Consider the following 26524-nt stretch of genomic DNA (forward strand, 5'->3'; position numbering starts at 1 on the left):
CGCTTTTTGGTAACACGGCCAAAATCCCCTGATGAGGTAACTGAATAAGTCCGATGTTCAGTCAGCATAAATTGAAGTGCTTTCAGAATGACAGTTAATACAGTCAATATTGAATATAGAAAATATCAAAGGTAGTACACGATAATTCAATTAGCATAGTAGGCACTGGTTTTGTTTTATATCATACACTAGAATTGAAAATATGAATGCTTTGTACATATGCAGCAGCCAAGGTTTAGTGGTGTGGATGGGGATTTAAGAAACATTGACTCCAGCTACATAATTTACATAGCGAGGGTTGCATATTTTACTTCAGCCTTCCCATGTAGTGGGAAGAAGAGTGGGGATGGTTAGTTTTATTTTGTTTTGTATTTGCTGAGAGACCAGATTAATTATGGAATTGTAGGAGCTTTTTCTTAAAGCAGAAGGAGTGCATCTAATGATCTTATTTAAAGTACTTTTAAATTTCTTTTGAGTAGTTTTATTTTATCAGTATGCTGGAAATGGGATGAGTCCACTCTTTTAGCACACGTTGAATACTGTCCCAAATAATTAACGCTGGTATTTAGTGATTCACTCCCATTAGTTGTTCTCAAAGATTTCAGTGCACATTTGGACTCCATTTCATATGAGCCTAGCCATATTTCTTTCTGGCTATAATGCTCTCTTATTGAAAATTCAGAACTTATATAAGCATGTGCTCATCCATTGACGCCTATAGAGTTGTATCCATGAGTTTGAAACCTTTTATGTTTTATCCAGAAGGTCAATGAGAGTTCCTTAAAAAATAGCCAGAGCTTAACTCTCCCTATCGAGTCTGGTTTGAATATTTTGGAGACTCAGGACATGGGGGTTTTGAAATGCAGGTATTATAGCATGCTTGTATCACCACCAGTCCTCATAACCCTGGAGACTTAAAGAATCCAGATTTTAGGTCAAAATTAGGGCTCATGGAAGTCTACTGACTCATGTAGAGTTGTACCTACTTACACCTCTGAATCAGCACCTGTGACTTTGCAAGCATCTGTTGACAGTGGAAGTTTTCAGAGGACATGCCTGAAGGTCAAGAAGCACATGTCATTTTTTTGTGATTCCTTCACGGACTTGTAGTTCACAGTTAAGCCAAACTCCCATTTAAGAAGATTATGGCCGCCTTCTCTGCAAATAGTAAGACCACAAGATGTTAATGCTTCTCAGATGGCTTTTAACCTTTTTTATCATGCAAGGCTGCCATGCAGGTATCCGAATGCATACAGTGGTCCAAGAATATGTACCAGGAAATAACTGGGTGAAATTAAGGAAAGCATAAAGAAGGCTTTTTCTTTAAAGAAAGAAAAATCTAAAGACAAATCTAATAATGATGTTTATTACAGTGTGAAATATTGCCCTAAGGAAAGCAGTGGTCACCCAAACGTCCTTTAAAACCAGACAAAGCCCAGTAGTATGTGCTGTTGTGAACAATTCTTTACTGACAGAGGGACAAATGAAATGATCTGTTCAGTTTCTTCCAGTTCTAATAATTGGCATAGTTATTTGATTTCATTTGCTTTTGATACTAAGGTCATAATGAGCAAGTGAACCATAGGACCAAATAAACAAAATGCAAAACTTCCTGGACAGTATAGATATCAGTCACAGTTAATGTGGCTTATGTTCCTTTAGTATTTTAGAAATGTAATCTTCAGAGTCTGCTGCTGATAGTGGGCCATTGTCAGGTGTTTAGTGGTTTTTTATGAATAACTTAAATACAAGCCCAGAACTCTTGATTATGTTACTTCTTCTGTATTGTCTGAGCCTCCCCAAAGCTAGCGTTATCTAGTATGCCTGAAACAGATTAATGTTCTTGTCCTCCTGATGGTCTGCATTCCCTTTGACTTGGATTACAGGTGGTGGATAGGAGAATGGCAGACGTGTTCAACCACCTGTGGTCCAACAGGAGAGAAAAAACGAACTGTCCTTTGCATCCAAACAGTGGGATCTGATGAGCAGGCACTGGCTGCTAAAGACTGCCAGCATCTGCTGAAACCAAAGACCCACCTTTCCTGCAACAGGGATGTTCTGTGCCCATCCGATTGGACAGTGAGCAACTGGACAGAGGTAAGCATGACAGTTGATAGAACTAATGCTTCTGTTCTGTCTCCACCTGACTTCAAACTTCAAGGTGGAAAATCTTTTCAGAAGGAATCATGGGGAGATTCAAGAAAGAAGCACGCTATCAGTGCTCCATTCCTCCAGAAATAATCATAAACCTATATACCCACCTGTATACCTAAATCAAAGCTCTGTTGTATAGTCAGGTTCAGTTACTAGTTCTGAGCTCAAATCTGTCAACAGTGGGGCAAATTCAAACTCAGAATCTGAACATCTTAATTTTGACCAAACATTTGGAATTTGAATTTCAAATTCAGCAGTAATATGATGGGGGGTTGGTTCTGCCAAGAAATACGAAGCTAGCTCCAGAGTCCTTCTACATATTTGTTTCAGGATCTTCTCTACAAGAAAGAAGTAATGGGTAAAAGCAAGGGTAATGGTGCCCCTTCTTCTTACACCAAGTTGCTATTCAGACACTAATGTCAGCCCTGTCCTGAGCAGTAACAGAAATCTCTAGGGTCTTGCAGGCTGGCTTCTTAATGAAGACAAAATCAGTGATGCAGAGTCTGCGCATATTCCTTATGTAACTCTCCTTACTTATGGACACCAGTCCTGGAACACATCTGGGGCTCGTCTACACTGGCCCCTTTTCCGGAAGGGGCATGTAAATTTCACCAGTCGTCGTAGGGAAATCCGCGGGGGATTTAAATATCCCCCGCGGCATTTAAATAAAAATGTCCACCGCTTTTTTCCGGCTTTTTTAAAAGCCGGAAAAAAGTGGCGGACATTTTTATTTAAATGCCGCGGGGGATATTTAAATCCCCCGCGGATTTCCCTACGACGACTGGTGAAATTTACATGCCCCTTCCGGAAAAGGGGCCAGTGTAGACGTAGCCCTGGTGTCACAGTATACAGACAATCTCTTCTTCCTAGAATCTCAGTCCAGTGTCAATGCCTATTTAACGGGTGCCTCTGTGTCTGATGGCAGACAGGAAGGATAGAGATAAGAACATAAGAACGGCCATACTGGGTCAGACCAAAGGACCATCTACCCCAGTATCCTGTCTGCCAACAGTAGCCAATACCAGTTACCCCAGAGGGAGGGAACACAACGGGTAATCCTCACGTGATCCCTCTCCTGTCACCCAGTTTTTTAGAGATGTGATTTTATAATCTTCAGCAACACACAAATAAAATATTTTTAAAATACATTTTAAACTAAGGTTCCTGTAGATTAACACTACCACTTGAATGACCCTTTCACAGGTCCGATCATATACCAATAGATCTGGCAGGCTTTTTCACTTTGAAGTTAGCTAGAGCCCCTCTTGAGGAAGCAGAGCTACACAACAGAGATAGGAAGAGTTGAGTAGGTGCATATTAGGACCCAGTCATGCGCCTTAATTTTCAGGTGCCTTACGCAACTGTGTAGTCTGTGTATGGGTAAGAATAGTTCTGGCCATCATTCCCAGAGAACAACTATAGACCCAGTTCTTGAGGTAATCAGAGACATTGCTCTCTCAGATCCCTCTCTTCAAGGACTGCTGCCTCTCCACTAAATCTTGCATAGAAAAACCAAACACCAGTGCATGCCCTCCCAAACGTAATATTTACTCACATGCTGAGGAAATAGAACTCAAAGACTGAGTAAGTCTACACTGTGGTTAAAAACCTGTAGCCAGCCTGTGCTAGCTGACTCAGGCATGGGCTGCAGGGCTGTTTAGCTTCAGTATAGAATTTTGGGTTTGGGTTTGGGCAGCACCTTCCTTCCTAACTCCCAGGTCTCAGACCCTGGGAACCAGCTCAAGCCAAGGTAGCGGCTAGCTGCAGTTGTCTAATCACAATGTAGACATATACTATGAGTAAAAGAGCTAAATAGCAATGCCCACCATAACAACAATAACAATACCACTTACAAAAAGGACCCTGACCTAATACTTGATATAGACATGCCAAACTTTGAATCCAATCCAGTTCTTGACTTTGAGGCTCTTATTTCAACTTCAGCATTTACATTATGCTTTTCATATTTACTGTGCTTAACAATCATTAACTGGCTTACTAGAAAAAGTCTTCCGGGTGTCTGGCTCGCAGAACATGTGATATCGGAAACAGCTGCTTGTTTGTTCAAACCTTTCGGAGGCCAGACATCAGCTCTGCTATGGAGCAGATCTGGGAGATTTTGCAGCATTTTATATTGGCACATGAAGCCCTAAAGCCCTCATTCTATTTTCTAAGCTATATCTCCTATATTGCAATAACATGTGACCTTGTTGTGTTTCCCTTGACTATGATTGTTTGTCAGCACTCCAGACTCTCTGCATAGCCTTAATATGGTCAGCAAATAATGCACAGTTATTTTAGTGGTGGCCAGTGAACTACAGAATGAAGTAATCAAAATATAACTTTATCAAAATTATTTTAACATAGTAAAGTCACTGTTTAAAATAGTTTGAGTCATTGGGCCCCATGACAGCTGCCCCTTTTGCCTCCCCCATTGGCAAGCCTGATAGGAAGGGCAGGATGAGTTGTCTGGTTAGTCACTTCAGAAGCCAGGAATACAATGGCAATAGTTGTCATCCCCATTATTAACCAAAATTTTGTCCTAGCCATTTGAATGGCGGCACAGTGGCTAAGGTATCTGCCTCCACAGCGAAAAGTCAAGGGTTCAAATCTAATAGCAGCAAGGAGGTGAGGTCTAGCTCAGTGATTTGAGCATTGCCCTGCTAAACCCAGGGTTGTGAGATCAATCCATTTAGGGACCTGGGGCAAATCTGTCAGGGCTGGTACTTGGTCCTGCTGTGAGGGCAGGGGACTGGATTCAATGACCTCTCAGGTCCCTTCCAGTTCTATGAGATTGGTATTCCCACTTATAATTAGTTCAAAGGGAGAGAGCCTTATCTGAAGTAAACTAACATGGCTCAGGATCTGGTCCCAAACATAATCTTCAAAGAAAGGAACCATAGATTGAATGTGTTGTTGCAGCTGTGATATAACAGGCTGGCCTGGAACAGCTCCTACCATACTTGGCAGGTCAGATCTCTTCCCTGTAAATCCATCAGGACCACAGTCCTGCCAGCTGTTTAATTGTAATGAGTTAACTGTTTTAACAGCTATTTACATCCCCAATACAAATACAGGAAGTGTGGGTAATAAACAGGAAGAAGGGGAAGTATTAGTATAAAAGCTAAATTATGGCTTAATTGGTGAAGAGGAGTATAACTTATTTAGGAAGGACAGGCGGGAAAAAAGGGAGATGTTGCATTATACATCAAGAATGTATATGCAGATTCTGAGGTCTTGAACGAGGTGAGAGGCAGACTGATTGAAAGTCTCTGGGAAAAGACAAAAGGGAGCGAAATAGGGATGACATCATGATAGGGGGCCACTATAGACCACCAAATCTGGAAGAAAGGGTGAATGGGGCATTTCTGGATGAAACATTAGAAATATCCAAAACGCAAGGGCTGGAAAGAAGATATTGATCAACTGTTCTCCATGTTGTCCACTGAAGGTAGGACAAGATGCAATGGGCTAATTTGCTGCAAGCAACATTTAGGTTAGATATTAGTACAGACCTTCTAAATATAAGGTTAGTTAAGCTCTGCAATAGGTTACCTAGAGAGATTGTTGGGTCCCCATACCAGGAGGTTTTTAAGGACAGTTTAAACAAACACCTGTTAGGGTTGGTCTAGTCTTACTTAGTCCTGCCTTAGTGCATGGGGCTGGAACTGATGAATTTTCAATGTGCCTGCCCAGTCTACATTTCTGTGATTCTGTAACCTGGCTGCTGGTGTTTCTACCAGCATGTCACCTAAACCTGCTTTGAGCAGGGTTAGATGACCCTGTAGTTAAAGTGCCATCTGTTCATCTTCACTAGCACTATTGCTAGCAGCTAAAGAAATGTGTGAAAAATTCAGAAAAATCTCAACCACTGAGGACCAGATTGTGCTTGTGGGTGTGGAAGGAAAGTCGAAGGAGCATTCTTCTCCCTTAGCATAAGGCCAGGCACAACTGTGGACCCTGAACCCATTAGAACACAAGGACTGCTCCCCATTTAATCTGCTGGATGGAATGGGACAGAATATCCAAGGAATTGAAAGAGTAAAAAAGGAGGCCGGCCCATGGTCTTTCCACAAGTCTTTCTAGGCTAAAGAGTGTGTCTTCACAGTGAAAATAAATTACAGCTTACACAGGCTTCCTCACAAAGTTTTAACAGAGTAGTAACAGAACTTCATTAAATTAGCATCAGTTCACCATGAATCCATGCTGCAGAAAACAGAGCAAGAGGGCTAGCTCAGCTCACTAATGGGGCAGTTACTGGGAAACTGAGAGGATGCAGTTTGACTCCATTTAATATTCAGCAGGTTTTAGGGAATCCTTTACTCTCCTTCTTCCCCTTTTGGTTTCCCTCATAGGGCAGAAGAGAGCAGAAGAATCTCAGAAACTAAGACTTAGTCTGCACGATGGGGGCAGATCAAGCTAAGTTACACAACTTCAGCTATGTAAATAGCATAGCTGAAGCTGACATACTACAATCTAGTAACCACGGTGTCTTTACTGTGCTGTGCAGACGGGAGAGTGTCTCCCATTGACTTCCCGTATGTTTCTCAGAGAGGTGGAGTACACAAATCAATGGGAGAGCGCTCTCCCATCAGTTTAGTTTGTCTTCACCAGAACTGTCAAATTAACACTTGCTGCATTGATTGCAGAAGTGCCAATCTACTGGCAAGTGTAGACATACCCTAAAAATAAGGTAGAATTTAGGCAGAACCTTTACAAAATATGCTGACTGATTGTGACTGAAGCAAGGAGTATACACAGGGGAATTCGAAAAACAGGTTAGCTTCTGGAGTTGTAGAAGGCTGAAGGGCAGTACATGAAAATGCACCTCTGGGAGACTGACAGCAATCAAAAGTGAACATGCCAAGCATGTTTTAGGTGGTATCCTTTTAAGTCTCTGACATTTCTTAACCTTCATGTGGGGAAAGAAATTGTGCAAACAGGACGTGAAAATGGAGTGCTCTAAGATGCTCTGTGCAATAGAATGGTCCTACTCTGAGATTCTGCCTTTATCATTTAATCTGAATCATTTCTATCCTTCTTAGATGACATTCACTATATACAGTAGGTAGGAAAGTATTACAAATCTCCCTCCCATGAAGAACTCCCTCCTTGCATGAATCAAAATGCTAATTTCTAGGGGAAAGCTTTGTTATTGATTTTGATAAGAAGATTGATTTTATAGATTGATGCAAGGTTTGTAATGATTGTATGAATATGTGCAGGAGAATCAAGAAATAGGGACTGAAAATTGTCTATTTATTTTGCAGTGCACAGTTACATGTGGTGGTGGGGTACGGACTCGTAAAATCACTTGTGCCAAAAACAATGATGAACTGTGTGATATGTCCAAGAGACCAAACTCTAAAGCGCTATGTGGCCTCCAGCAGTGTCCTTCCACCAGACGACTATTGATACCCCACCTGAAACCCAACAGAGGAAAGATCATAATAAGGAAGACAGCAATTAATCCCAAAAGAGACCAAAGAGACCAGACCACAACAAAAATGCCTGAGTTCCAAAGCACAACTGATTTGGTTTCTATTGCCTCTACTTCTGTCCACTCTTCCAAGAAGGACAATCTGGAAATAGGAACATTACAGAATAATTCTACCAGAACAAATGATGATTATAATCCCTTTATGTTTAATGGAAGCAGGTCACACCACGAAAGTACTGTAAGTAATAGTTCAAGTACTGAAAATATAAGAAACATCCAGAATATCTCTAACACATATCCAGATTTTGCTTCAGAAGGGGACCTCATTCAGACAGAAGTTCATTACACTACTTCGTTAGTCAAAAGTCCAGCAGTCACTCCAGGCTATGATTATTTAACTGAAGAGTCTGACAATATTGATTGGCCAACAGAAGGCAGTGAAAAACCTACTGACATCCATTACAAAGTCAAAAGCAGCCCTGCAATCAAAACCAGGAGCAAACCACCAAACATCAGCTCTCATGTAATTAAGACTCCAAAAATCTCACCAACATTATATCATCATGAATCTTCTACACTGTCTGCAAGTAGCACTGCAGCAGAAAAACTGTCATCTTCAACCACAGTGAACCAAAAGGGTATCAGTGTGCAAATAGATACACCTATCACTGAAAAGGTCACCACAGAAGGACCAGCAATGTTTGATAATGTATCAAGAGGCCAGTTTGGAAATGGAGCAGAAATGGAACCCTCTGACAAGATAGATTATACCCCAAGCACAAAATCTCCAAGTTTTGAAGAAGCTCCAAAGGACCACAGTACAGCTTCTGAGGGAAAATTATCCAATGCCACAGAATGGGACTATGCAAGAATGTCCAATAATTCTCGTGGTGATGTGTACTGGATAGTGGGGAACTGGAGTGAGGTAGGTGATTTGTAATTTATATCTGGAGACTTAACTCATCAGTCTGATGCTGTGGTCTCCCATGTTTCAGAAAGATGCATTCAAAATGCAACAGATAGAGAAGAGCTACAAGGATGATCAGAGGACTGAAGAACCTACCTTATGAGAAGTGATTTAAGGAGCTTGCCTTGTTTAGTATGGTCAAATGAATGGTGAAAGGGATGTATGATTCTTCTCTATAAATACATCAGAAGGAAATACACTAGGGAGGGAGAGGAGTTATTTAAGTTAAGGCCTAGCGCTGGCAGAAGGACAAATGGATATAAACTCGTCATTAATATGTTTAGGTTTTAAATTAGTTGAAGATTTTGAATCATGAGATCAGTGAGGTTCTGGAACAGCTTTCCAAGGGGCGTAGTGTGAGCAAAAGTTGTTTCAGGAGAGAAGACTGACCAGCTACCTGTATAAGACACTCAGGGTATGTCTAGATTACATGCCTCTATTGACAGAGGCATGTAAAATAGGCAACCCGACATAGTCAATGAAGCGGGGATTTAAATATCCCCGGCTTCATTAAAATAAAAATGGCCACTGCACTGTGCTGGCTCAGCTGATCATCGGCACAGCACACAAGTCAAAACATGGATTGGTCAACAAGGGAAGCTTTTGTCGACCACTCCCTTATGCCTCATGAAACGAGGTTTACAGGAGCAGTCGACAAAGGCTTCCCTTGTCAACCGATTCTCATCTTGACTTGCGCGCTATGCCGACGATCAGCTGCTCTGGCACAGCGCAGCGGCCACTTTTATTTTAATGAAGCTAGGGATATTTAAATCCCTGCTTCACTGACTATGTCGGGTAGCCTATTTTACATGCCTCTGTCAGCAGAAGCATGTAATCTAGACATACTCTCAATTACTCTGCCTCTGAACATGGAACAGTAACGGGAGCCATAATTGTGTCATTAACCCATTTGTCTTATTATTAACCCTTATCTTCACAGCTAGAAAGGAGCCAGTGTTCTCTTTCCCCTGCATTAAGGCTTTGACCAAAACTAAGAATTTTATCTCTCAGTAGTTGTAAAAGGGAGGGCGATGTTAATATCCTGTAATAGTCGTCTGAATGTTTCAAAAAATAATGGCTCACTTTTTGAGTCTATCAGCAGACCTTTTGTGGTTTATGTGAAATTGTCTAGAATGACTGTTTGAAACCAGTGATGACTCCCAGTGAGTTTGGAAACTCTTTTGAGAAAAAAAATATCATTTTGAAGGCAAGTGGGCTTGAAGATGATGATTGGCCTACATGCCTTCAAAATGATGCCATATATCACACCTTGTCAGAAAAAATATACAGAGACCAAAGGATGTCCCATGGAGACCAGTAATATAATGAAATAACTCTATAAAGACATTGCTTATTTCGCAAGGACTCCACAAGATGAATAGAACAGATAAAAAGCCACACCACTGTGAATGGATATTCAGGTTTTTTAGTTTTCCAAATTGTAATTTTTGCTTATGGTACTATCTCCAGCCTGTTTGAATATTCTACTTAAATGTAAACAAAGTACAGCAGCAATGCAGATAGCTAGTGTCAGTCAAATTTTTCTGTGGCCTCTGAAACATTTTAATGATATTTTGATGTTGCTGTTTATTTGCTTCCCCATGTATTGAGGTCATTTGTTCTATTCAACAAATAGGTCTCAACATGGTCAACTCACAGAGTTCTGAGATGAGTTATTCAAGAAGTCAGGGCTGAGAAACAATCACCACATTCAAGCAAATGTAATAATAGAATATAAGCAACAAGATCCCACATAAATGCTGTGTGCTTTTATTTAGTCCCTTTTTCATCATTTTTCCAGAATGTTTTGCTTGTTTGCAAATGGGACCTGTCTCAGCAGTGGTATTTTTAATCAGTTGACAGCAACATTTTCAAACTATGACACCTGAAGTTAATCACCTACATTAAGATTTAGGCACCTGAACAAAGATTGATGAACCCTCATCTCTCACTGATTATTTTTAGCAAGCATCAGGTACAGTTTATGTAGCAACAATGGAAACCTCTTCATGTTGGCCTGCCATTGTGCTTCAGCCTTGATGCAGAGGGAACACTTTTAGAGGTGAGAAAGGAATTTGTCTTCTTGTCAACTCAGTCTTACAATTCTCTGCAAGGTGCAAAATTAGGCTTTTTGGTAGTAGATGTGGACTCATGGGCCCTAGAAACTAGACTAGGATGACGAAATTCACTCCACATAGGACACCAAATACAAGATGCTGGAGATTTTTGGCCGCTATTGGAATTTATCTCCTAATCAGCCTCCTCTTCCTGTTGGTTATTTAGTAGTGTTTTAAATATATTCTGATGTTTCAGCATTGCAGTCAATTCAAATAGTTAATTATCTCCTTTGTCACCAGCAATATTGGCAATAGACAGGAGAGACAGAGTGGAAAATAGATGTATTGACAACTTATCCTAGAAAAACAGAAGTTGGAGGACCAATGAAGGACTGAATAATTACTAAAGAAATGCAGGGCTGCTATTACAGATGCATCATGTTAAGTGGAAGAAGTTTTCCAGAAAAGAAGAGATCTTACTATAAATCAGAAGATTGTTCCTTTTCATTTTCATAGTTAGGCAGAAGAATGGCATGTACTGTTATCGAGGCAGCTTCTTTAACTTTAAATCTGTCTTTTTAATGTTGTGACCTTTTGCAAGGCAGGCCAATCTCTATGAAATCAGGGATTATGGAAAAAGTCATTCGCAAGAGGATATTTTTGTGGAGCAAAATATGAAAAAGGTGGAAAACCACTGCACTGTTTGCCATGACTGGAAATTTAATGGTGCTTGTGGCAGGGCAGCTGGTACTTCAATCCATATCCATCTCTGAGCATTCCCATTTGCTAATTGTGCTCTGTACTGAATATGACTGATGTTTCAAAACATATTCTACTCTTTTTTCATTCATTTCCTGCTCCTATAGTTATCAAATGATTTATTAACTGCGACTGATTTCTACCTTTCCTCTCTCCTCTGTAGTGTTCTACCACCTGTGGTGTAGGAGCTTTTTGGAGACATGTGGAATGTAACAGTAGGAATGAATCTGACTGTCAGCACATGAAAAAACCTGACCCTGCAAGAAGATGTCATCTCCGTCCATGTGCTAAGTGGAAAACTGGATCCTGGAGCAAGGTAAAGTCTCTCAGCACTACATACAGTGGGTTAGCAGTAAACTCACTAACTTTAGACACCAGGCAGTTTTATACTTAGATTTAAAATGGCTCACTAAAATAATAATTTTCTGAGTGAATGCACACATGATTCCTACTTGATCTTTCAGCATTCATCTGATAATTTCCTGCCTAGCTTATTTACACATAATTTCATTTTGTTTCTGGGTAATCTTTGTTAAACATATGCTACAAATTCTGATCTCCCTTAATTGCAGAACAGGGGGAATCATGTTTGTTACATCTTGTACGTAGAAATATAGCAATGATCACTCCTTGTGTTTCATAAAGTATTTTACAGAGATCTATGGGGCAAAGCTTCCCCCTGCTGTGTGCATGCTTTCTCTCATTTTTTTTGTTTTTGTTTGTGTTTGCAGGAACATTTCCCAACTAATATAATCTTGTTATTACCTTGCTAAAAATATCACTATTGTCATGAACTAATGGAGGTGATTAAAGTGGATATAGGACTAAGCTTTACAATACTTGTAACCTTGCTGCCTGAACTTCAGAGAAATCATTGCCTTATTTCAAAACTGAAGAAAAATGTAGCTGAGAGAATGATTATCCATTTTATTTTGTAGACTCACAGCCAGTTCCCGTTATACACATTGTCCTTTGTCAGATTACACATGAATTTTAAAGGCAATATCCAAATTTAAATAATTGGGATTTATCCTGTTTTGCAGCTTGAAGGTGTCTGAAGAAGGCTTGAAATGTTTTGGTGATAGTATAAAAATTCATTATTTTGTTTCCTAGTCAATCAAAACATGCCACCATAACTCTCATGCTATTCTCTAAACCTGAACAATGTGTTGATTCACAATATGCATTGATACCACTTAAAAGAAGAGAAAGCTATCCCAAATTCTTTCCCTCGGCAGAAAGCGACACTGCCAATGGAGCAGGGATGAGTCGCTGGACAGGATGGTCTCCAGAAAGGTTGAGTCCCTATTGTTAGTACAATATGAAAATTGTACCTTCTCAGTGAGAACCTCAACTAATGAGTGGCTGGTGTGTCACATTCACCCTGTGTAGAAAACCCATGGAAGGCTACTACGCCACTTATGCCTGGGCTACATGACACAATAAGGTCAATGTAAGGTCACGGCCAACTTATCCATTAGGCACAGTAGGCACAGTGCCTAGGGCCCACGATACTTTTAGGGGCCCACGAAAATGTTTTAATTTCTTTTAAAATCAGAAGAAAAAAAATGAACTTTTAGGGCCGAAGAAAATGTTTTAATTTTTTTCTCACATCAGAAAAAAATGAAACTTTTAGGGCCCACGAAAATCTATTAAATTTTGCCTAAAACAGAAAAAAAAAGTTGAAGTATTTAAAGTTATATCAAAAATAATTTTTAATATTTTTTTTATGGAGGAAGGGGCCCACGAAGGCAAAAGTGCCTAGGGCCCACGAAAGTCATAATGCGGCCCTGTGTAAGGTAGCTTACATTGATATAATTGTGCTGGAGTCAGCACACACACTACTCCTTGTCCTGTCAATACAACTGCCCTTCTATAGTGGCACAATAACTCCTTCTCCATGAATCATAGAATCATAGAATCATAGAATAATAGGACTGGAAGGGACCTCGAGAGGTCATCGAGTCCAGCCCCCCGCCCTCAAGGCAGGACCAAGCTCCACCTACACCATCCCTGACAGATGTCTATCTAACCTGTTCTTAAATATCTCCAGAGAGGGAGATTCCACCACCTCCCTTGGCAATTTATTCCAATATTTCACCACCCTGACAGTTAGGAATTTTTTCCTAATGTCCAATCTAAACCTCCCCTGCTGCACTTTAAGCCCATTACTCCTTGTCCTGTCCTCAGAAACCAAGAGGAACAAATTTTCTCCTTCCTCCTTGTGACACCCTTTTAGATATTTGAAAACCGCTATCATGTCCCCCCTTAATCTTCTTTTTTCCAAACTAAACAAGCCCAGTTCATGAAGCCTGGCTTCATAGGTCATGTTCTCTAAACCTTTAATCATTCTTGTCGCTCTTCTCTGTACCCTTTCCAATTTCTCCACATCTTTCTTGAAATGTGGCGCACAGAACTGGACACAGTACTCCAGCTGAGGCCTAACTAGTGCAGAGTAGAGCGGCAGAATGACTTCACGAGTTTTGCTTACAACACACCTGTTGATACAACCTAGAATCATATTTGCTTTTTTTGCAACAGCATCACACTGTTGACTCATATTCAACTTGTGGTCCACTATGACCCCTAGATCCCTTTCCGCCATGCTCCTTCCTAGAATGAGGACTTATATCTATATTTAGACACTGTATTACTTACATCAGCTATTCACTCTCTTGTCAGTTTCACAGCTCCAGGGAAGCCATGAAATTGACAAGAAAGCTGGGCAGCTAGAGCCCATCTGCCCTGGCTCCCTACTCCCAGCTGGGCTGTTTGGAGGCTCCCCACTCAGGAAGGTGACAGAGCTTGGGCATCTGGCCATGGCTCCCAGGTGTGCTCTCAGCTACCCATATGGTCCCTCTTTCATCCTTTGATGTGCTCCAGAGGAGGGAGGTGGGATCTCAGCCACCACAATAATTACTGTGGTTGCTGTAAATCAATCTAACATAGGTTGATTTAGGGCGGTAGTGTAGACATGGCCTCAGTCTTACTAGAGCCTTCAAGCCCTCTGCGCAGGGGTGAATGTTGCCCTCTCTTTTCTCCATAAATGTCACTGCTTCTGTGACAAGTAAAAGATGTTTATATTGCAGAAAGAAACTACAAATCAAGGCTAGTAAGAAAGTACTGTAAACAAAAGATGTTTTAGGGATTATGAGTCTAGTTATGTGGCCAATTTGAGGTAAATAATCTCTTTGTAATAAAATTTCCTGCCATATTAGCCACCTGTTATTTCCCTGGAACCTAGTGCTACAAACCAAATTATTCTCTCACATATAAAAATATGTTTTGGGGCAGAGGGTGCTATTTGTTTGCTATGATGTGGATTTTTAATCATGGCAGTTATTATGCTCATTACTCATTGTTGTCATTATTATTATTACAAACATTTATAAAGCACCAATGACAGTAATATTGCTGCATCCCCACTGCAGGTCAATGTGAAGAAGTCTGGATTAAATTAGTTGGTTTTTATGCTTCATTGTTTTGGAACATGATCCTACAAGTTTCTAGGGCTACGTCTACACTGGCAGCTTCTTGCACAAGAACTGTTTTGTGGAAGAGTTCTTGTGCAAAAAGTCTTCCACAAGAGTGTGTCTACACTGTCATGTGCCTTTGCACAAGAGATGTGCTTTTGCGCAAGAGCATCTAGGGCATGTAGAGAGAAGCAGGAAGTGCGGGGATCCCGTGCCCCTATTTGTGAGAGGCACATGGTAAATGGGGACAGCCAGGGGTTTATGAACTGCAGATTGCCCACTACTGCATCAGAGGAACATGTGAAATACCCATAAAACCCTTGCATGGTGTCGAGTATCAGAGAGGTAGCCATGTTCGTCTGAATCTGCAAAAGTGGCGAGGAGTCCTGTATGGGCAGAGGGGGAGCACGAACATTCATCTTCTGAAGTGGGTCTTTGACCATGAAAGCTTATGCTCCAACACTTTGGTTCGTCTATAAGGTGCCACAGGACTCCTTGCCCCATAAAACCCTTGTTTTTAATTACACAATGATGGAAATATCCTCCAAACCCTGAATGGTGATTGGCTTATTTCTTCCTTGACAAATCAAGCAGTTTAGAATCTCCTGCATGTTTTATTGTAGGGGATTTTTTATGATGTATTATTACTCTCTTACTATGAGACTATTTGGAACCAGCTGTCAGGGCTTCCTAATTAACAAGGCATTTTTATCACTGATGGATGTTTCAAACATGCCAGTGATGGTAGGGAAATAATTTTGGCATATTTAGATCTGCTGCAATGTGAAACAATTTTTCATCCTAATGCTACTTGGCTCCTAAGAAGACAGGAAATTCCAGCCATGTTTCACAAGGCAAATATTTGCATTGATCCTCTGAATGTGGAAATGTTAGCCTGTCAGAGATTTGTGGTTTAAAGATGTGCTTCTTTCTGTTCTGTGTACAGTGCTCTACAAACTGTGGTGGTGGTTTCAAGACCCGAGATGTTCACTGCACTGATGTTCATGATAAGCGAGTTCTGCGGCCTTTTCACTGCCAATTATTAGAACATAAACCACAACTGAGCATTAGCTGTAATACAGAGCCCTGCTTGGAATGGCGTGTGGCGCCTTGGAATGAGGTATTGGCCTATAAAACAAGCAATTAGAGCTAGCCAATAACTGTCAATTACTAAAGTGACTATTATGGCTCATACTATTATGTGAACTTGCTCTCAAAGGAAGAGATTAAGCTATTACCTAATCATAGGATCTGCAGCTTCTGCTTTTGGTCGGAGATCACTTATACTAACAGTAAACCACATCAGAGCCACTCATAGTCTGTATTCAATATACAGCTACATCCTGCAAGGACATGTTTACATTGTATAGTAAACCTTGGCTTAGATTCAGGTTTGAGCACAAGTCATCCACACACAAGGCTTTTTGACCCACATCAGAAACCTCAGGATGTAGGTCTGTAGACTCATCCCAGCCTATGGGTCTGAGCCTGTATCCCACTCTGGTTCTGGTTCAAACCCAGTACTTTAGCAGCCTGACTGTAGTGGATGTCCAGGTTGCCAGGTTCATGTTTGGAGAGTCTGCCAATGTTACCCTATAATTACCTAGACTTGTGTGACCTACTCTTCTTTACCCAAACTTCCCAGGAATGGGAAGCAACCTCCTAGGTCAAAGGCAGTTACTTGGCAATTAACCTTTCCTTTCCACAATGGACTGCTCAAGTGTAAACACGATTCACTCTATCTTGTATTGTCTATGCCCATCACTAAGAAAACCCATAGCCAGCATGCTGCTAGCTGGCCAGAGGAACACAGCTGGATTCTGGTACATCTATGGTTTCAGGAGAGCAGGACCTATGACTTGCACAAGAAATGAGCATGTGTATGGAAGGGTGTGTCTAGATTACATGGCTCCATTAATGGAGCCTTGTAAAGTAGTTTACTCGACATAGTCAATGGAGCAGGGATTTAAATAATCCTTGTTTCATTAAAATAAAAATGGCCTCCGCGCTGTGCTGACCAGCAGTCTCTGGTATGCCTCATGAAACCACACCTCAGGGAGCACCCTTGATTCCCTGTTCTGGGAGGGAGTGGGCTCGGGGAAGCAGAGTGGTGCGGGAAGTGGAGTGACCCAGCCCACCGCTGTGGTGAAATGGAGCAACCTACCTGGCAGATGGCAGCAGAGCGGAGCAGACTGGAGAAAGTTAATGAATTGCTCAGCTTCCTGCAGTTCTTACTGCCATAGTAAGGGGGGGGGGCCCAACTCCTGCTGCTACCCCACAGCCAGCCCCCTGGTAATCTCCTGGGTCATGTCACTTGTGGGAGAGAGGTTTAGGGAATGGGTGCAGTAGAGGTGAGAAGGGGCAGAAAGAGGCAGGGTAGGGTGGAGCAAGGATGGGTCTTTGGGGAAGGCATGGGGTAGGAGCAGGGTAGAGCAGGGGCAGGGTGGAGTCTAGAGTAAAGGCGGGGGTTGCCCTGGGCCCTGAAACCCCTTTAGGAATGGCCCTGACTACATACAAAGGGGACAACTCCATGGGTGCTCCAGAGTTGGAGCACCCACAGGGAAAAGCTAGTGGGTGCAGAGCACCCTCACAGCACCAACTTCCCTCCCCTGCCCCCTTCCTTCTATGCCTCTTGCATGCCAGAGTCTCACTGATTGACTCCTTCCCCTCTCTCCCAGAATCTCTGGGACATTGCAGATCATCTGTCTGTGGCATTCAGGAAGCTTTGGGAGGGATGGCGAGGAGCAAGAATGGGGTGCAGTTAGGTGAGAAAGTATGGTGGGGGTTTGGGGAAAGGGTGGGGTGAAGTGGAGGAGTGGCGGGGGTGATACAGGGGCACAGGGTGGGAAAATGGGTGGAATGACAGTGTAGAGGGAATCAGGTTTAGGAGAAGCAATGGAGTGATGACATAGCCTGGGACAGAGTGGGGGGTTGAGTACCCCCCAGCAGAAGGGGAAGTCAGTGCCTATGGCTAAGTCTAGACTGACTTAGAACAACATTTCCTCAGATCCTATCCCTTTTTACCCCTTCTCTACTTACTCTACATCAATGACATCTTTATGATCTGGACCCATGGCCAGGAAACACCGGATGCATTCCACAGAGACTTTAACAATCTGTGGGACGGGATCTGAGGAAACGTTGTTCTAAGTCAGCCATAAAGATGTTAGCGTACTGTGGGGCCATGCGGGTACCCATGGCTGTGATTTGGAGGTATAAGTTGTCCCCAAATTGGAAATAATTGTGGGTGAGAACAAAGTTACATAGGTCTGCTACCAGATTGGCAGTGGTATCCTCTGGGATAGTGTTTCTAATTGCTTGTAATCCGTCTTCATGTGGGATGCTGGTGTACAGAGCTTCTATATCCATGGTAGCGAGGATGGTGTTATCAGGGAGGTTATTGATGTTTTGTAGTTTTCTCAGGAAGTCAGTAATATCTCAGAGATAGCTGGGAGTGTTGGTTGTGTAGGGTTTGAGCAGAGAATTTACGTAGCTGGATAATCCAGTAGTGAGCGTGCTGATGCCTCCAGCTCCCATCCAGAGCACACCATATGATACATCATCTATAGCCAAGCCCTTTGATACAACTGCATCTGCTCTAATCCCACTGACAGAGACCAGAAACTTCAGGATCTCTACCAAGCATTTCTAAACCTCAGTTACCCACACAGAGAAATACAAAAACAAATTGAAAGAGCCAGACGAATACCTAGAAACCATCTACTTCAAGACAGACCCAAGAAAACCAACAATAGAACACCACTCATCATCACCTATAGCCCCCAACTTAAACCTGTCCAACACATTATCAATAAACTACAACCTATACTGGAAAAGGATACTACAGTCCAGGAGGCTCTGGGAGACAGACCCATAGTCTTTTAGGGTATGTCTACACTAGCTCGTTAGTTTGAGCTAAGTAGGGAAATGAGGGCAACCGGAGTTGCAAATGAAGCCCGGGATTTAAATATCCCGGGCTTCATTTGCATGTTCCCAGGCACCGCCATTTTTAAATCCCCCTTAGTCCGAACTAACTGCCCACAAGGAGTAACAGTTAATTCGAACTAAGGAATTAGTTCGAATTAACGTTTAACTGCTGCATCTAGCCGCGGGCAGTTAGTTTGGACTAAGGGGGATTTTAAAATGGCGGCGCCCGGGAACATGCAAATGAAGCCCGGGATATTTAAATCCCGGGCTTCATTTGCAACTCCAGTTGCCCTCATTTGCCTACCTAGCTCGGACTAACAATCTAGTGTAGACATACCCTTATAGACAACCACTTAACCTCAGGTTGATTCTTATCAACAACCACAGGACATACCACACTAATACCAACCCTGGAACTTTCCCTTGCAACAAACCTCGTTGCCAGCTTTATCCACATATTCACTCTGCTTATACCATTATTGGACCTAACCAATTGAGTTATAAGATCAAGGACACATATTCCTGCTCATCCAGAAATATAATTTATGCTATCAGAAGCCTTGGGATAAATGTATTGTATCTCTTCCAGTGCACTGCTTCGTGTGGAGGAGGCATTCAGCAAAGAACAGTAACATGCATCAGTACAGAAGATAATGAAGCCAAAAATCAATCTCTGTGTGAGCATGAGCCCAAGCCTCCAGAATCTCAGAAATGCAATATGCGAGAGTGCAGGAAAAGTGCAAGTAAGTTAATGCACAATGTGCTAGCTCTCTTGAAAATCAGACAGATCTCTCCCTCTGTTGAAAGGCTTTTTCCCCTGCACCATCAGAGGCACACAGCTCCTTTTTGCACAAAAGCCTCTTGTGCAAAAGTGGCTGCTAATTAATTATGTAAATGAAGTGCCACGATATTCCACGCCGCGCTACATTTGCATAAGCTTTTCCAGAAGAAGGTTACAGTGTAGCCATAGCCTCACTGCTCTCTGATAGATAAACAGCTCCAGGTCAGACTCTAGTCTAGGCAGTCCTACAATCACTCATCCAGTAGGACTTGGCTTGTGTGCCATTTTAAATAGTCTGCCAGGGAAAGAGCCAGGGTAAAGGATAAGGGAACCGAGGTGAATTAGATGTGTGTGATGGCACAGGATCCGCTCATCATGGAAGTAGCAGGTAGGACTATAGAATGTAAGAATGGCCATACTGGGTCAGACAAAAGGTCCATCTAGCTTTATTTTCCGAAAGATCCGCATCTAGACTTGTGCTTTTTTCCGGCAAAGCTCCATGCCGAAAAAAAGCGGCAGCCATTTTTATGCTAATGAAGCGGGGGAGATTTAAATCCCCGCTTCATTAACAATTGCGATACGTCTAATTTGCATCCCTTTTATGAAAAAGGGATGTAATCTAGATGTAGCCCTGGTCTTTACAACATTCTTTGGCAAGGAATCTCACAGGTTGACTATGTGTTGTGTGAAGAAAAACTCCCTTTTGTTTGAAACCTGCTCCCTATTAATGTCATCTGGTGACCCCTAGTTCTTATGGAAGCAAGTAAGGATGTAAGGCTCAGGCCTAGTTGAGATTTGAGCTCATAAATGTTGATTTACAAGACCAATGCACCAACCCCTGAACAATGGAGCTGGGCCTGCCTAAACTTTGGATGTTATCTTTCATAATAGTAACAGAGAGGCCAGCATTTACCAGTTCAGATATTGTGCCCTTCCCTGTTTCTTCTCCACATAGGCTACATCTTCACTACAAGGTTTTTGCCAAAAACCTGCAGAGTGTTCACGTCTCAAATGAGCTCTTGTGCAATTAAATGGGCAGTTAAATGGCAAAACAGAAGGCTTTTTCCACCATAAGTAAACCTCCTTTTCTGAGGCATAACTGCTTTTAGCGCTACAGCTATTGCACAAGAATGAAAGTGTGGATGCTCCAGAGGGGTTTCTTGTGCAAGAAACCCCTATGGGAAAAAGCACAGGTGCTCTGATGGCCATTCGCAGAAATGTGCATGAAAGCACATTGCTTTTGCCATGTGCTTTGAGGTGTGGACATACTCTTGCACAAGAAGTTTTTGTGCAAAAACTCCTGTGCAAAAGGCTTCTTGCACAAGAAGCATGTAGTGTAGATGTAGCCATACTGTGCTCTTAGGGTATGTCTACACTACAGCACTAATTCGAACTAAGCTAATTCGAACTAGTGCATCTAGACCTAAAAACTAATTCAAATTAGCGTTTTGCTAATTTGAACTAGCATGTCCACATTGAGTGGACCCTGAACCGAAGTTAAGGCTGGCCGGAAGCAGTGCCGGCAGGGCATCAGATTAGGACTTAGAGCATGGAGCTGCTGTCTCAGGCTAGCCGAGGGCTGTGGTTAAAGGGACCCGACCCCCACCCCAGACAGACAGTTCTCCGGGGTTCCCCGCACGCTTGTCTAACTCGATGAGGGACAGCAAAGCAGTCCTGGCTTGGAGAGCCCTGAATGCCCACACTCGGCACATCACAGCACTCGGCCATCAGCACAGCTACACTTGCCGCAGGCTGCCATCTGGGGGGGTGTCAATCGGGGGGCTGCAGGAGAGCCCGCAGAGCCACCCCAGTCCTCCCCATTGGGGGCTCGTACCCCATTCCTCCCTCACCTCCTTCCACTTACCCCTCCCTAGCCCCTGATGTACAAAATAAAGGACACGTGTGTTCAAAAATAGAAACTCTCTTTATTGAACAAAACTCAGAGAGACTGGGAAAAGGAGGTGGGAGAGGGGAAGAGAGAGGGTGGGAGAGGGGAGGACAACTAAAATGATCAGGGGTTTGAAACAGGTCCCATATGAAGAGAGGCTAAAGAGACTGGGACTTCTCAGCTTAGAAAAGAGGAGACTGAGGGGGGATATGATAGAGGTCTATAAAAGCACGAGTGGTGTGGAGAGGGTGCATAAAGAAAAGTTCTTCATTAGTTCCCATAATAGAAGGACTAGAGGACACCAGATGAAATGAATGGGTAGCAGGCTTCAAACTAATAACAGAAAGTTCTTCTTCACAAAGCAAATAGTCAACCTGTGGAACTCCTTGCAGGAGGTTGTGAAGGCTAGAACCATAACAGAGTTTAAAGAGAAGTTAGATAAATTCATGGAGGCTGGGTCCATGGAGTGGTATTAGCCAGGGGATAGAAATGGTGTTCCTGGCCTCTGTTTGTGGAAGGCCGGAGATGGATGGCACGAGACAAATGGCTTGGTCATTGTCTTCGGTCCCTCCCCTCCGGGGTAGCTGGTGTTGGCCGCTGTCGACAGACAGGCTACTGGCTAGATGGACCTTTGGTCTGACCCAGTACGGCCGTTCTAAGCTCAGGGCTCAGGGTCGGGGGTCTCAGTGGACCATCTTGATTTTCATGCAAACCTGCTCCTGGGTGACCAGGCTGGCAGCTATCCTGCCCTAGACGGCCACTTTCCTGTGCCTAGTGCGTAGGTCGTGGATGAGGTCCACGATCTCCGCACTAGACCAGGTGGGCGCCCGCCTCCTGCGGCCCCGGGCAGGCTCCTGGGAGCTGCCAGCCTGGTCCCGGGAAGAGGCAGAGGGCTGGGTGGCAGCAGGTGGCTGGTTCGTGCCGTGCCAGGTGCAGGGTCTGCTGGCTGGGTGCTGGCAGGCTCGCACCTGGCACGGGCACCGTAGAGAGACCGTGCCCTTTTAAGGGCTCTGGGGCCGGGAGGAGGGCAGAAGAGTTTCCCTGGTGGTGCCTAGAGTGGCCACCAGGGAATGCTGGGGAGGGCTAGCCTCCCACTAGTTCTAATTAAGTGGCTACACAGCCCTTAATTCGAACTACTTAATTTGAACTAGGCATTAGTCCTCATAGAATGAGGTTTACCTAGTTCAAATTAAGCGCTCCGCTAGTTCGAATTAAGTTCAAACTAGCGGTTTGCATGTGTAGCGCCTATTAAAGTTAATTCGAACTAACGGCTGTTAGTTCGAATTAACTTTGTAGTGTAGACATACCCCAACTGACAGATCAAGGAAAAGATCCTATGATTCATCCTCTCCAAAGCTGAGGGAGAACCCTCTCTGGGCTGCGTTCAATGCCTCTGCTTTACAACTCTGTGCTTGGGGTACTACATAGAACATAGTCTAGTTCACCATAAAACAAACAGGTGTCTGGGGCAGCACTCGATCTGGAATTCTTAGCTTTGGTCTTTTGTACATTTCCTTGAGCTCCTTTATCTTCTCCCTACACTACTACCCAATTTGATTGATCCCACGACTGACCGGCAGCTGCTTAGTTAAAAACGGTACAGATTGAGGCTCCTCTTTGAGGTGCTACCGGGGCTTTTGCTTGCAGCAGTCCAAAACTTCATCAGGATTCTGGGTAAGCGCCTCCAATCAGGTGGCTGCTAGGCATTGTTCTTCTGTATAAAACAACGGATGTGGGTAAGATGAAGAAGCCACAGGTAGTGCAGGACTGAGAGTGCTGAGCAGAACACAAGTAGATGGAAAGATAATCTACAGTAATGATTCAGTGTGGCTACGTCTACACTGGCCCCTCTTCCGTAAGGGGCATGTAAATTTCAAGAGTCGTCGTAGGGAAATCCGCGGGGGATTTAAATATCCCCCGCGGCATTTAAATAAAAATGGCCGCCGCTTTTTTCCGGCTTTTAAAAAAGCCGGAAAAGAGCGTCTAGACTGGCCCCGATCCTCCGGAAAAAGCGCCCTTTTCCGGAGGGTCTTATTCTTACTTCAAAGTAAGAATAAGACCCTCCGGAAAAGGGCGCTTTTTCCGGAGGATCGGGGCCAGTCTAGACGCTTACTTCAAAGTAAGAATAAGACCCTCCGGAAAAGGGCGCTTTTTCCGGAGGATCGGGGCCAGTCTAGACGCTCTTTTCCGGCTTTTTTAAAAGCCGGAAAAAAGCGGCGGCCATTTTTATTTAAATGCCGCGGGGGATATTTAAATCCCCCGCGGATTTCCCTACGACGACTCTTGAAATTTACATGCCCCTTACGGAAGAGGGGCCAGTGTAGACGTAGCCTGTATGTTTTACAGACAGTGCTGGGGGGGAGAGGAAGGGGACACAGAACTGCTGCACTCTATCTGCTCCCTCCTGCCGTTCTTGAAAGCTCCCACTGCTCCTCATAGTCAATACAGCCTCTTAGAAAAGTAAGTTCCCACAGCTTCTGGAGTCCTGTCCCTTAGATAGCCAGTGGCAATGCGTATCTGTAAATGCAGTACTTTTGAGAATAGTGTGACACACTGTGGCTTGGGCCTTGTTCCAGGGGCATAGCCATGGGTATAGCGTGGCCCACCCACTCTGTATCTAGGCCCACCCACCCACTGCCATCCCATTTGCCATTGCAGCTGGAGAGTGGGGTTGGGTACTGGGGCTTAACCCTACTCCCTATCATTTCCTACCCAAGTGTGCCCTTCTGACTATGCCATTGCCAACCCCCTTGGTGTATCTGCTGCCTTGGAGCTCAGACACTCTGCTTCTCTCCTATTCTGACCATGCATTTGCACAGTTCTAAACCTGGCTATAGGTTATTCTCATCTAGATGCTAAGATTATAACTAACTTTCATCCTGTTTTTCACCATAGGCCTGCCGTGCCACAAAGACAAGCTGTCCATTAATTTCTGCCAGAAGCTGAAATGGATTGGCAAATGTCTGGTGCCATCAATAAGGACTCAGTGCTGCTTCACATGTAATAGGCCCCGAATTCCTAACAAAACAAGATCTGGAAATCAACAGACCTTCAAAGAACAAAATTACACCAAATCCAGAAGAAAATTGCCTCCAATCAAAAAGAGCAACAGCCAACGTGCTGAGCACTAGGGTTTTTTGCTCCCTGGTGAATTTAATCAGTAGTTCCATTTTCTCTTTTGTATGGAGCCATTCTATATAGATGGAAACGTAAAGAACAGATCAAAATTGGGGAAATACATCCTTTAGGGCAATCAACCCCAATATGCTTCTTCAGCCCTCTTTTTAAGACAGCTACAAATTTGTCATTGTGCTTTGCAATGTGTACCTGTTCCTGGTACTTATGTGTGAATGGAATACAGATTAGAGGCATGCATACAGGTCTTTAGAAGAATGTTGTGCTTTTCATTGTCTCCATTTACAGTGGAAGAACAAATTGTGGTTGCCCCCAAAACAGTATTAAAATAACTGGCACTTGTACAGAGCACCATTTAGTCTCAGGTCCCAAAGTGTAAAGCTAATCTCTCCTGTTTCTTGTAATTAATGGGACTTTTCTCTACACAACCTCCTGGGATGTCGGTAGTGTGTCTGCCATACTGCAACTTGGAGGCAAGCTCTGTAGGTTCTGCAGCAGCTAGGCCTTATTGGTGCTAGCTGTAGAGAATCCCAATAATTACTCAGCTCCATTGGTGATGGTATAACTATTCTCAATGGGAGCTGATTGGCTTTTAAAACACTCAAGGCTGGGAATTTTAAAGAAGATGAAAGGAGTTTGGTGCTTAAGGTCCACTGAAATTCAATGGAAGTTGGATGCAGAGGCCTCTCAGGACAATCTGCCATCTTAAGCAAACCTTCAGTGTTCTATCCCCCTCCTCATTGGTTCAGCTGCCCTCCATTATGACAGAGAAGAGGCTGGGCTAAATTTGAGTAGCATTGTGGCCTGGCACATGAGATTGCAACTCTGCTCAAACTTGGTCCAGTTGCCCAAGATGGAGGGGTAGCGGGTCCCAGTGTACCGCCCTAGGCAGTGCCTACGTCACCTATAACAAGAGCATACTCCGGTGGGTGTTTCACTCAACCCACTAGTTTGTGACAGCTCAGTTTTTGATACTTCCCTATACTTTCCTAGCCCTTCTTTAGAATACTATGTTCTAAATGTGGATGGGCTCTGAAAGTACATCGTACCCAGACTTATAGCAACGTATGCATGCCTCTTTGCTTTGACAGGTTTTCTATTTTCTAATGCCAGAGCTGACTTCAGATTTTCAAAGTGTTGGGGAATGCTCAACATGGGTGCACAGAACTGTGGGAAAAGCATAATATATTCTGTTAACCTAACTTCCTGACACTTGGCTGTATCATGTATTGTATATTAATACCATTTATTTAATATGTAGTAATGTATTGTGCCTAACATATGTATTGGCTAACATTTGAAAAATCCTAGACATAACCTTCAGATTCCTAACTGTTCTAAGACTTCAGGGGGTAGCTGAGTTTCGTCTGTACAGAAAAAAACAACAAATGGTCTGGTAGCACTTTATAGACTACTAAGGTTGTGCTACTTACAGTCTTCTTGGTTTTATACCATATGAACAGGTCATAAATATATTGCAGTGACTAAAGAGGTTTTTGACTGTTAAGGGCCATGTTTCCAGACTAACATTATAAAACATACTAGAAATGTGTTTAGACCTGACTTCTAAACCTCCTGAAGGGAGGTTCCAAAGAGGATGGAGAAAGGCTGTTCTCAGTAGTGACAGATGGTAGAACAAGAAACAATGGTCTCAAGTTGTGGTGGGAGAGGTCCAGGTTGGATATTAGGAAAAACTATTTCACTAGGAGGGTGGTGAAGCACTGGAATGGGTTACCTAGGGAAGTAGTAGAGTCTCCATCCCTAGAGGTGTTTAAGTCTCGGCTTGACAAAGCCCTGGCCGGGTTGATTTAGTTGGAATTGGTCCTGCCTAAAGCAGGGGGCTGGACTTGATGACCTTCTGAGGTCTCTTCCAGCTCTGTGGTTCTATGATTCTATGACTTATAGTGTATTAATTAAGGCCTCAGTCCAGCACCTGCATCATA

At 43.2% G+C, this 26524-nt stretch overlaps 1 protein-coding gene across 2 annotated transcripts in view; it reads left to right on the forward strand.

The window, feature by feature from the left end:
- ADAMTS12 (ADAM metallopeptidase with thrombospondin type 1 motif 12) overlaps positions 1-26235 on the forward strand; it is a 260830-nt gene extending 234595 nt beyond the window's left edge. For both annotated transcript variants that reach the window (XM_006116518.4, XM_006116519.4), the window contains 6 exons: positions 1887-2097; positions 7425-8519; positions 11541-11693; positions 15797-15970; positions 19367-19520; positions 24342-26235. In XM_006116518.4, coding sequence (XP_006116580.2) covers positions 1887-2097; positions 7425-8519; positions 11541-11693; positions 15797-15970; positions 19367-19520; positions 24342-24577 — 2023 coding nt within the window. In that variant the 3' untranslated portion in view covers positions 24578-26235. The remainder of the gene's footprint in view (positions 1-1886; positions 2098-7424; positions 8520-11540; positions 11694-15796; positions 15971-19366; positions 19521-24341) is intronic.
- Positions 26236-26524: the final 289 nt, after the last annotated feature.

This window comes from Pelodiscus sinensis, chromosome 6 (assembly GCF_049634645.1).
Source record: "Pelodiscus sinensis isolate JC-2024 chromosome 6, ASM4963464v1, whole genome shotgun sequence".
NCBI classification, from domain to species: Eukaryota; Metazoa; Chordata; order Testudines; family Trionychidae; genus Pelodiscus; species Pelodiscus sinensis.